The following is a 12,433-nucleotide window of genomic DNA, read 5'->3' on the forward strand; positions in this document are numbered from 1 at the left end:
TTTTGCAGATGTTCTGCTTTGACTTTAAAGTAAGGAGCCATTTACAACAGGTGGTCTGTCACCCTCCATTCCCTGCTAAGGAAACTTCTGCAGGCCACTGCCATCTCAGGAGATCTCCAGGGGTTGCCCCATCCTCCACTGGCAAAGCCCCAGAAGCAGTTTCATCATCTGATCCAGGACCCCACTCTCTGCTCTCTACAAAGACATCTCCCTGGCTGCTTGTACCCTCCAGGCTACAGCTGCCTCCCTCTTGCCAACACACACAAAGATATCCATTCCCCTCCTCATTAGCCAAAGAAAACATTGCTCTGGAAAGCAGCAGCGGCCTTTCTCCTGCTCCTCACTTTCACAGCACAAGCACTCTCCACCCTTCACAGGAGAGCAAAGCTTCACTGCTCCTGCCTGGAAAACCCTTGCTGGCTCCTCACCTTTGCAAGGACACCTGTCATGCTGCCCACCTGAAGGCAGCTGTTCACACCTGGGGGCTCAGCAAGGAGTGTTGTTGAAGAAAAACATATCTCTCTTTAGCAAGACCAAACAAAAACCCCACATGCAGCTTTCTGATATGTTATTTTTATGCTGGAGTAGTCCTCACCCAGCAGGAAAAGGAATAAGGCATGGATGAAGGCAGGCAGACAGCTAGTTGATGTTTCAGTGAGGCTCAAGCCCTTGCAAACCCCAGTGCTCTCCCTTGCACCACCCATTGCCCCAGTAATTGATCTAGTCCCCAACATTGGAAATCTGGGTCATGGGACTCTGCTTCTCCTCACTGCAGATGTGGTCACCTTCCAACTTATTCACCTCAACCCAGGTGCAGGTTTGCAAATGGACCAGAGGTGCCTGATTTCCAGGTGCAGATGCAGCTTGCCTCACAACCCTGGGAAAAAAACCACCAGCAGCCTCTCCAGGCCATGAACAAGCCAAGCAGGAAAGCCCTTGCATGAGAGCAGCAAGGTCCTGGGTGTCTTGAGGCAAGCTGAGGTATCCTTGCTCATCATCTTAAACAAGGGTAGGAGTACAGGGATGTGGGATGGGAAGGGACTGGAGGCTTCTGCTATTAGCTGTCTTTGGGGCTCCCTCATCTGCCTTCCGCTGAGATAAGCCCATCCCCAAGTAGTGAATGAGCACACCACCTAGGAGGGTGCACATACCCTTTTGGTATGATCCTAAAGGGTCATACTCAGCAGTGGGCACCTGGGGCAGTTCTGCACCACCAGGACAGTCTTCACATGTACACAAAAGTTATAAGCCCATCTGGTCACCCCAGCAGGACCTGGCTACCTGGTGAGCACAGACAGGGCGCAGTCCATCCTACAAGGGCAACTTTGATTTCTCAAGACACATAGCTGCAAGAGACACATTTGCCTGCCCACATCCTGACCACTGCTCCAACATCTGTGGCAGAGAAGAGACCACCAGGTGTAATCTCAGAGGACTGCCATCTCCACCAAGGCCCTCATACACTGGTCCACAAGTAGAGCCCCATTCCATCCAGGTCATGCTCAGAAACAGCCTCTCTGGGATGCAGTTGCAAGGTAACAGAAGCAGCCCAAGAGGTCTGCTGAGGTCCTGCAGATGTGGCCTCTGACACAAGAATTATGCAGGCAGATGACAGCATATGCTGTGCTTCACATCACCAGATCCAAGCAGGAGAAGATAACTTTGCCTTCTGAGTTTCTTTTCTACAGATGCTTCAAGTCATCCCCAAGAAAGAGGCTGGCAGGCAGCAAACAGGAATATAGGCAAACCTGACCAAGATTACATGCCGAAATTGGACCTCCTTTGAGATCCCCATGGACAGATAAGATTCTTCTTAGGGAAACAAGTGAGATAAGCAGCAGCAAACCCCACAAATGGCAATCCAGCAAGAGGAAACAACCAAAAAGGAGCAGGGTCAAGCCAGTCTGGGCCCCCTCACGTTGATGAGCCTCTGGTGAGGATGCCCCATGCCCTGCAGGAATAGGATGACTCCCAAGGTCCTGTCTGAGGTGGTGCTTGCAGACCCCTCAGCCACCTACCCCACATCACTGTGGACCCCCAAGCAGGCTTATCCATCTCATGTTGCATGGGGCATGGTTGTACAGAGGGAAGGAGAGGGGAGAAGCACCAACTCTCAGTCCCAACAGCAGAAAGGGGTTTGATCCCTGTAAACAGCAAGCTAGCCCATGGCTCTCATCCAGCCTCAGACTCCCAGAAAACCTGCCAGCCTAGGTAGATAGCCAGAGAGCAGGATGGGTGGAGAACACGATGGCCCCACAGTAAACTTGTGGTTTTGATGAGGTGGACAGGGAGAGGCAGCGCCTGCCTGTGCCAGGATGAGGGGAATGGCTGCCTCCCTGCCTGCGAGAGGGAGGGAGGAAGCTGGACCTTTTTGTGCCTCAAGAAAGCCAAGGTCTGGGCTGGAAGTCACTTATCAGCCTGATAAGCATTTCCTGAGACCCATGGGCATGGGTGAAGGGAAAGCACACATCTCCAGGTTCTCTCCACTGGTGCCAGAAGCCACATGGGGAGTCTGGTTCTGCAGAGTAGGTGTTGCACAGCCTGAGCCACTGGTCCTCCTGGCATACATCACAGCCACACGTCCTCCATCTCTACCACTACCTTAGGTGTCTGGTGCCCAAATATGAGAAGCATGTGGTCCCACTACCTAGTCTTAGGGCCTCTGGTCACACAAAGCCATGGCTGTGTATTGCCGATACTGGGCAGGATGCTGGGATGAGCCTTGAAGGGGAAGGATGTGGAGGAAAAGCTACTGAAGAGGGAGGACACTCTGGTCAAAGGGCTGGCTGTGGACCTCCATCATGGAGGGCAGCATCCCAGTCCTCCTTTGAGTTGTCTTACATTGTCCACCAACCAGCAAGAAGCAAACCCAGTGACCATTTTTTCTACCATTTTTCTACTGGTACTGGAAAACAGTTGGCTTTCCAGTGGGGTTGTCCTGTTGTTGGTCACCCTGGCACAGCACAGTCCCCGGGCTGAGGGCTTTGCTGGCTTGGGGGAACATGGGAGGCCAGTCTGAAGATGGCAAATGCAAGACATCAACATGTTAAGTAGTGCCCGGAGCGCAGGTGGTTAAACACTGTGCCTGGAGCAGCAAGCATGGCAAGTGGAAGAAAAGGAGGGAGCTGGTGATTGCTGTAACCCCGGCCCAGGGTGGCTTGAGCCAGGCTGCATTGGAGAGGGTTAGCTCCATGCCATGCAGTTGTGACACAGTCTGCACAGGGTCTCAGCAGCACAGACCTAAAGACTGTATCAACGTAGGGATTATCAAAAGCTAACCACTCGTGACCAAACCATCTCTGTCCTCAGCTTTGTCAAAAAGTAAAAGCAGGACATGAGAAGGGAAAAGAAGAGACAACCACAAAGCGTAGAGCAGGAAGACATGAGGGGTCAAAATGGACCATTAACAGCCACAGGTGAAACCAAGGATGAAAACGTGGGTGGCATACCCCTCCCCAGTAGTGTCCACAAGCACCCAGACAGCCTGCCCACTGCTCTACATGATGTGGCGGCAGTTTGCAGAAGGCAGTCTGCTACCAGCAGCTCTCCAGGCCATGGCTGCGTAAATGTGCCACTCACCAGAGCAGAGGCTGGTCACTCCCTGGGGCAGGCGCTGGAGAGCAGGGCACCAGTGGGAAGGTCCACTGTGGGCTTGCCGTCCCAGGTGCCCCCCCCAGGGAGGGGCCACTGGCTGCAGGCACACAAGCCAGGCACTGGGTGTTTGCTTTCCATTCTCCCAGTCTAACGATAACCACCCGCTCCCCAGCCAAGGCTCGAGCTCACCATGCTGAAATTCAGAAGGCATTTGATCACGTAAGTGGATCATTTATTTATTTAAGTAAACTACTATTTCCTTGTATAAAATTCTATTTCCACCCTACCCAGAGGTTGTGTCCTGGTAGGTCCCTCTGTTTTGAGAAATGGCTGAAGATTGAAGCGGTGATGGGAATGGGCAGAGAAGCACTTCTGCTCCGCAAAGATGCGGGGAGATCTGGTTTGATGGGGCTTTCTCTTCTAATGAAGCTCCAAGGGCAGCACTGCTGCCCTGTATGCTAGGCAGGAAAATAGCATCTTTTTTAAGGCCTGACACTGCAAAGGAAAAAGAATGGCAGACACCTTGGCAGGGTAAGTAAGGTATTGATCCCTCCTACCTCATCCCAGGCAACAGCTCAGCTCACTGCTTTCAGCTCTGTACATTCACCTGCAGAGTAGATGTGGAGCAGAAATGTGTCTCTGTGCAAGTCTTTTACATGGCCAGCCCAATGAATGCATCTAGGGTGAGGTGCGCTCTTCCACAGGCTCTATTTTGGAGAGGATGGACAAGGAACAGAGAAGGGCAAGGCTTGACTTTGCAGCAGTGCCCTTTTGCTGGGGGAGAGCATTTCAGGACAGGACAGCCTTTCCTCACGTGCCTGCAGCATCTGAGGCGTTGCACACCCTGCTGCTGCACCACAAGCTGCAGTGCTAGGGGGCTTGGGGTCTTTCTTAACCCAGCTGTTTCAAGGGTACACTGGGCACCAACACAGGCAGGCAATGACCTTGTGCCCTTGTTGCGCTACCTTGTCTTCTCCCGAGCGTCCTGCAGACTGTTGTCCCTGTTTTTTCATTTATTGCAATGCAAGTGAAGAAAATGGCTCCCGTCTCTGGTCAGAGGAAGTGGGCTATCACTGGTGTACATATCTTGTATGTTAATTCCCTGTGCAACATTGCTCCTTGCCTGGACCATATCTAGCCACAGCAGATCAGTAAAGTCAGTTTCTGCCACCTATCTGCCCGGTGAACTCAGGCTCAGCACCTCGCACATCACCTGGCTGAGACCCTGCATGGCTCAGCAAGTGCTAGCCGACCACAGAGCCATCACGACCAGTGCATTTATTTTGTGTTAGATAGGGAAGGGGCACAGGTCAGAGGGAAGCAGCTCATCCTCTCTGCTTCAAGCAGAGAGGAAAAAATGGAGGGGAAATCTGCAGTACCACTGCAATCAAGCAGCGCCTGCTTCCAAGCAGCACCCCAGGCATGCCCTCCCCTGCCAGGAGCAGGCAGTGGGACACAGCTGGGGGCATCATCCCTTGCAAATAAATGACTGACAGATTGGGTTTTGATTAAATCCATTGAGCTAGCATAAGATGATTCCGTTACTGTGGCTCTGCTGCTAAGCCCTCGCAGCCAAAGGCATCTTTGGGGTGCTGCATCCATCTTTGCACCCTGCTGTGACACTTTTGGAGGTGACAGCACACAGGCTCTGATCTACAGGGGCTCTTCAGCTATAGCCTGCCTGCAGCCAGAGGCATTTCCAAAGATTCTGCAGATTCCTCTTGCAGCCTGACCCACCCTACGGGGCAGCATTGATTCCCACCAGCTCTGACTGAATCTTAGATATCTTCCCAGTGCTTTGATCTCAAGTATTTAACTCTGCCCCAAGACACCCACACCCATGATCTCCTCCTGGCATGTTAAACTGAGTGAAAGCTATGAAAGAGTTACCTATGGAAAGCAGCTGAGTCTTTTGAGGGCTCACTGTCCAGCTACAAATCATCCAGTTGCTCCAGTCTCCAAGACAAAGGCTTCTCATGCTACATGTACCATTTTATACTGGCTTTGCTGCCTTCAGTGTAACTTCTTGGCATCTTCCAGTGCTGCCACAGCTCTCCCTTTCTCAGCACACTCTCCTTGATGCATGTGTGTCCTATCAGAGCCAACCTGGAGGAAGGCTTTATGCTAGCCTGATCAGACCCAAGCAGCCAGCAACATGTTGCATGTTCTCAACCAGTTGTTCAAACAACACAACAGCCATCTCAAAAGGTGCAGCAGGCTACCAGCAAAAGGACCTGGATCTTTCACAGGTTTTCCACAAATCAAAAAAGTTTAGTACCAACCAGGGACCTCTGTGGAACAAGTCCAGAATGATATCTGCACAAAATACAGATACTGGAGTAGCAGAGAGTGCCGCCTACTCAGTGCCACTTGCCAGGGAAGTGTTGCATCATTCTGCCTTCAGTACTGGGTGCCTGTGCAGATTTCCCCAAAGAGACAGTTTAGGTATATTGCTGAATATCACAGTTAGTTAGCTCTTCATTCCTTCTTGCCGCTTTTCTTAGGCTGGTCAGGCAGACAAAAATATCATCAGCTGTTCCTTGAGTGATGGGGGAGTTGGATCAAGTCCCCAACAAGATCTGTCCTGCAGCTTCACTTCATCCTGGAGGAACTCCTCCTTCACTGCATTCTCCTTCTTTGGTCTCTCTGGCCATCAGTGATCTTCCACACAGGGATATTTCAACAAGCCTTGCCTTGCATCAGCTCTATGGCAGCCCCAAGTCTCTGCTTCAACCATCTCACTAAAATATGTCTTGACATTTCAAGTGCTGCTTAAGCATTTGGCATTTTTCTGATCTGTTACTTGTCATACCCATTTATCTTTGACAGCATGAGGCTCTCCTTGTGCTGCTTGCATGGCCAGGCACGTTCGCCAGCTGCCTGTCTCTCATCCGAGCTTGGCAGTGCTCCTCAAGTGGAAAATGAGCATGGATACCTCCAGGTTGCCATCAAGTTTTGGGGATGCTGTGCTGCTGACAACTAGCTTGTTCACTGTGCCAATAATTATGTACCTTTTGAATCCTCAGTAGCGCTGTCATGACCTAAGACCTCCCAGCCTTTATAATCCCAAGTACTTTAGGCATTAAAAATCTCCTAGGAGCTTAGCATTTCAACTCAGTAAGTGACACTGAGAGCAGGGCAGAACTGTACCCATGAGTGTCCAAACTGATGCGCAACCACTGGAAGTAGTACTGTAATAACCAAACTACAGTTAGTCATAACAGACAATGATTTTTCTGGAAAAAAATCCAGTTTTTCAATAGTAAACCCAAATTCCTGACCAGTACTAATGGGATGCACATGACCACTTCAGACAGCCCATGTTTGTGTCATTGCTAGGTCATCAAGCTAGTACTTCTCCCACATGTCCCAAGACTGCCCAGATTAGGAGATAAAGCACCATGGAGATGAAGCAGCTCTGGGACAAGCAGGTCTGTGTTGTCCCAGGCCCGCTATCTTAGTCCAAAACTGGCCACTGAAGGAAGTGGGCAACATCAATGAATGCAGATTAGCTGTTGGAAGGTGGCTTCCAAGCAGGCTCTGCCCAAATTTCTGCTTTCATTAATTCCTCCTATTTAGATCCCTCCATTTCATGCTCGGGAAAGCAACCTGTACCTGCTCCCTCCCTCTGAGAGGGGGAGAGCAGACATCTGGGTCTTGCAGGTTGGACTTCCACCCAAGGAGGAGCCCATAACAGAGGATTTAACCAGATTCTCAGTACAAATAATCTCCTGTTAGGCAACAATATGTTCCCTGAGTAGAAACCAGCAGAAACGAATTGTGAACTAATCCTTTTTTCCAGGAAGCTTAGTCCCCTGACTGCTCCATTTAAGATTATGACTAAAAGATTAAGACTACGATCAAGATCCACCAGGATTTGGAGCAAGCCTTATAGACAGTAAAATCCTGTGGCAATGTTTTTCATGGCCTGAATGTCCACACACACAACCCAAAGCCCCATAGCATAGTGCTGATGACTTGAAGAAATCACGCTGCTGTTGTAGACTTAGCTAAAACCAAACTAAAAGCCACGTCACACACCGGAGAGGCACAGCTGGGGTACCCATGGTGGCATCTAATCTGCAGCCACAGCTGGATCCTGTGCAGGTGGCTATCACCAAAAACAGCAGGCATTGAGAGAAAGGAAGACCAGGAAAAGCAAAGTTTTATTGTCTTTTTTTATAAAGGCAGGGCCCCAATATTTCTAGGTGAGGCAGGGCAGGGCAAATGCAAGCGCTGCCTGCTCCTGCTGCTGAAGTGTGAGCTCAGGCTGTGCAGGTAAGTCATTCCTGAGCAGCCAAGGGACTTTGCAGTTATCACTGTTTACCTTTCAGTGTGGTATTTGTGTCCCACCTGGAAATTTCCACACTGCTTGAGCACAGTCTCTGAGGTTTGCTGGTTATCACTGCCTCTGCACCTCTTCCACACATGAAAACGTGACCTCATCTTTAGAAAAATGTTTTTAAACTCCTAAGGTCTTTTTCCCCCTGCCTCCCACACATGTTTCTTCTACCTACTAATGGTCTGAAACATCTGCTTTCTTGCAGGAAGTTGAAAGCAATATACAGGTACCAGCCAGGTCGGCTCTTGGTCTTCTTCAGCCTCCTCATCCTCCTCTTGATCACGCTTCAAGTCATGGAGAAGCTGCAGCCTGCCAAGTAGGTCCCAAGCAGGATTGCAAACTTGCACCTCATCCTGCAGTCTTTCACTGACCACTGAGGTGGGCTCAAAACCACCTTCCTGAAAAACACCCAACAGTGTCTTCTTTAGACAGGGAGGAAAATCCAGGTGGAGGAGGAGCCTGCCAGGGCTCCTTCATCCAACCCCTGTGCCCTATGCCCTGGACAGAGCTGAGCCCGCTCTGGGTCCAGACTAGGCTGCTCTGGGTTTTGTCCTGGTTGGTCTCAAAACCCTACAGCCCTCCCAGTCCAGGGTCATCTGCAAATTTTCCTCCAGCTTCTCCAGGCCACCTACTCTTCTCTCTCCTGCCTCCTCTTGCTTTGCCCCTTTCCACCAGCACACAGTGCTCCAGCAGGACAGGGGCATTAGAACATCACTGCTGACCTGTCCTTCTCTTCTTGCATTCACACCAACCTCCCAGAGCAGTGGTCAAGTCCTACACCCACCACCAATGCCACCCACCTCAATAAAGATGGGGGAATGCACTTTGGGGTGTCTGCAGGGTGGGATTGTTGGGCTGCAGAGGAGCTGCCCATTTTGCACACTCCTTCCATCCTCTGCAGCTGAGCCTCGCGTCCTCCCTGTTACAGAGTCTCCCAGTGCGAGCTGGAGCGTGCCCTGCAGCAGACCACTGACCACGGCCAGAAGCAGCTCCGCTATGCCCTCCAGACCCCCAACCCACTGTGGGAGGACAATTCCCCACACTGGCAGAGGAAAGCTGTGCCAGACCCCACTTCAACTGAGAGCACACAGGACATTTTTCAAATGCATCTGTCCTTCAGCCAGGAGACCCCACCAGAAAACAGCCGAGGCAGCCAAAAGGAGCACTGGATGTGGCAGCCTATGGAGAAGACCAAAAAGGTGAAAGCCCATCTTTCATCCATGAGGCTGAAATCTGAGCTTCCTGGCCTAAGGAAAGCAACCAGAGTAGGTTCTTCTATAAGTCCTCTTGGGAGAATCTCCACAGTTTTGGGAGATACTGATGCTGTCACCAGCAAGTTCATAATCTTAGCAAGCAGGTTGACCACAGAGGAGCACAGGAGAACATCATCACCAGGAACAGTGCAGGTGGTGGTACAGACCCCGTCTCAGCCTCAACCCATGGGTTTTCCCCATCATCAGTGGGGCAGCTCACTTAAACACACCATGCCAAATTCAGCTCAACCTCCACAGGCAGAGGATTTTTACAAGACAGACCTGGTGAGGGGATTTTTCCCAAGTTGGACAGAAGTCTCTAAGGTTGAGGGGATGACACTTGGAGAAGGCCAGCAGGCCAGAGGGGTCTCCTCTCAAGGGGAGACATGTGAACCCAAGACTGACATTGTTTTCCTTAAAGTCCACAAGAGCGCCAGCAGCACTGTCATGAACATCCTCTTCCGCTTCGGTGACACACACAACCTCACCTTTGCCTTCCCTGTCGGGGGTGGCAACCAGCTCTCCTACCCGCGCCACTTCTTGGCAACATTTGTGAAGGGATTCTCCCCCAGGAGCCCTCAGCAGTTCAACATCCTCTGCCACCACATGCGATTCTTGCAGCCAGAGGTATGGGCAAAGCCACAATGCCTCGGGAGGGGCAAATGGGGGAGGGAGGGAGGGGCTTGTGGGGAGCAAGGTGGAACACCCATAGAGCATGTAAACTTCAGGGATGAAGCTAGAGAGAGGCAGGATTGCCCCCGGGTACCTTGCATCCGGGTACCGGGCATCTCCTCAGAGTTTCTGTAAACAGGTTTGATGAATCATTGTACCTGGACTTGAGACAAGTCAGGGGATAGCATCTGTAGCAGTCAGCAACTATCATCTTGTTCTTGTCTGGTGGGCCCTTTGAGATGTCTTTCTCCCTGGACAGGCCAGGGTACCAGCTGCAAGAGGAGAATGCCTTAAGTGCATCAGCTCAAGTCAGCCATGCACAACATCCACCCTTCTGGATGCCACTTAAGGACACGAAGATCATGGGAAAGGCAAGGAGACAGGACATATTTAAGCTTGAACAGGCCACCCAGCTGTGGCAGCACATAGCATGGAGCTTTGGTCACTGCTTTCCCCATGTACCTCTTCTGGGGCTCCCCACAGCTGACACAAATGCTCCTTTGATGAGCTGCACCCTGAAACCTTCCCCAGCGTGCACCATCTCCAACCCTAGCAAGTGTTTCTGCTTTCCAGCAGAGCACAGGATTGAGAGAGAGCAGGTCCCTTGTCCCTACCTCACATTTAAAATCTCCTTTTTCTCCTCTGCAGGTGCAGAAAGTGGTGTCCAGCTCAGCCATCTACTTCTCCATCCTGAGGAACCCTGTGCAGCTCATGGAGTCCTCCTTTGTGTACTACAAGAGCACATCAGCTTTCTCCCGTGCCCACAGCCTGGAGGAGTTCCTCAGCCAGCCCTACTACTACTACAACCCTGCAGACAGTGACAGCCACTATGCCAGGAACCTCATGACATTTGACTTTGGCTTCAATCCCGACGCAGAGGTCTCAGCCGAGCGGGTACAACTCATGCTAAAGGCCATCGAGGCGTCCTTTGACTTGCTCCTTATCTCTGAGTACTTTGATGAGTCCATGGTGCTACTGAAGGAGATGCTGTGCTGGGACCTGGACAGTGTCATCGCCTTCCCACTCAACACCAGGGACAACAGCACCAAGTCTGCCCTCTCAGACACCATCATGGAGAAGATAAAGGCCTGGAACAGGCTGGACTGGGAAATCTACACCCACTTCAACAGGACCTTCTGGGAAAGGATCGACCGAGACATTGGCAGGGAGCGCATGCAACAGGAAGTAAAAGCGCTTCGGGAGAGGCAGGCAGAGCTGGCGAGGACCTGCCTGCAAGGGATGGGCAGCGTAGCCCCAAAGGACATCAAGGACTCTTCTCTGCGGCCACTGCAGCATGGCAACGCAAAGATCTTGGGCTATAATCTCAACCAGGGCTTGGATAAAGAGACAGAGAGCATGTGCCGGCGGCTGGTGACCCCGGAGCTGCAGTACAGCAGCACTCTCTACAAGAAGCAGTTTGCCCAGAAGCATCCCCAGGTCCACCAGCCCACTCCCTTTCAGCAGGGCAAGGCCCTGCAGCACAGGCTGGAGGGCATGCAACACTGAGTGTCCTTGTCCCCTCCAGGCATCGTTTTCCAACTGCCTTTTCTGAGGACAGCAAGGCTATTGCCTCCTGGGCTTGGGGGCTGCTTCTGCCCAGGAGAGCCCGTGGCCACCTCTATCTGTGCATGACTGTGCACAAGCTCTTGGGTGCTATGTGCTGCTGTTGCTGCAGAGCAGGATGGGCTGCAATGGGGGGGTCCCAGGGGCTGAACACAACATGATTTCCATGGTCCTGAGCAAACAGGGCAAAACCCCTGACTGGCGGCTGAAGCCTTGGAGGAGGTGATCTAGGTCTTTGCATTGCATAGCACCAACTCTAGCAGCAAAGAGCAGAACCAGGAGGGCAGCCCAAGCTCTCAGCCCCTCACCAGACTGCAACAGCACAGGGCCAAGCTGTAAATCAGAGCTGCGGAGCTTGATTTACAGCTTGGGAACAGTCTGTCTATCCAGCTGTGGCTCTCCTCCACTGCATCATAATGCTACCATGCTGGAAAAGCAGCCTTTTAATTAAAAATAACAAATTTTCTTCGTCACTCCTATGAAGTTCCCCTTAATTACTTCAGTCTGCCCAGCAGACTGTCTCCCCAGCAGCCCAAGAAAGAGACCTCAGAATTCTGAAAGTGTCTTGAAGAAAAAAAAAAAACCAGCCTTTTTTTTGCCCTGATGCTGTGGTTACACGTTGCCTTTGGATGCTGCACTCATATGCTGCATTTATAGGATCAGCATCCTACCCCAGAGCTGATACCAACAACGTGGTATCAGCCTGCAAGCTAAATACCCATGCACCTGGGAATGTCTTGTGAGCATCTCTGCAGCCAGACATCCCAACCCACGTGGAGTGGCTGTGGGAATATTCTATGCCTTGCCTGGGGAAAAATACCACAAGAATGGATTGTGGTGGGCTAGTCAACCTTACTTTACACTTATCCTCAAATCAGAGGCAGAGCCAGAAAATCAGTCTCGATAAACAGAGGCCCCAGCTCAGGATTTTCAGCATGACTTCCAAACCAAGAGAGGTTCAGAAAAAATTGCCAGGGGTATCTGAGCATCCCAGGCCCTCCCTCAGCCA

At 51.4% G+C, this 12,433-nt stretch overlaps 1 protein-coding gene across 1 annotated transcript; it reads left to right on the forward strand.

Moving 5' to 3' along the window:
* Positions 1 to 1,853: 1,853 nt before the first annotated feature.
* LOC142059565 (galactose-3-O-sulfotransferase 2-like) lies at positions 1,854 to 11,470 on the forward strand. The gene is made up of 4 exons (XM_075098371.1): positions 1,854 to 1,933; positions 8,142 to 8,252; positions 8,865 to 9,816; positions 10,510 to 11,470. Exons 1-4 carry the CDS (start codon positions 1,854 to 1,856, stop codon positions 11,365 to 11,367), a joined length of 2,001 nt encoding a protein of 666 aa, XP_074954472.1. The 3' UTR covers positions 11,368 to 11,470.
* Positions 11,471 to 12,433: the final 963 nt, after the last annotated feature.

This window comes from Phalacrocorax aristotelis, chromosome 7 (genome assembly GCF_949628215.1).
Source record: "Phalacrocorax aristotelis chromosome 7, bGulAri2.1, whole genome shotgun sequence".
In the NCBI taxonomy this organism is placed as follows: Eukaryota; Metazoa; Chordata; class Aves; order Suliformes; family Phalacrocoracidae; genus Phalacrocorax; species Phalacrocorax aristotelis.

Bases quoted from the DNA above. Each gene is read 5' to 3' on its own strand.
- LOC142059565 (XM_075098371.1), top strand. From the start codon at position 1,854: ATGGCAATCCAGCAAGAGGAAACAACCAAAAAGGAGCAGGGTCAAGCC. The intron at 8,253-8,864 runs GTAGGTCCCAAG...TCCCTGTTACAG, and splicing joins GAGAAGCTGCAGCCTGCCAA to AGTCTCCCAGTGCGAGCTGG. The intron at 9,817-10,509 runs GTATGGGCAAAG...TCTCCTCTGCAG, and splicing joins TGCGATTCTTGCAGCCAGAG to GTGCAGAAAGTGGTGTCCAG.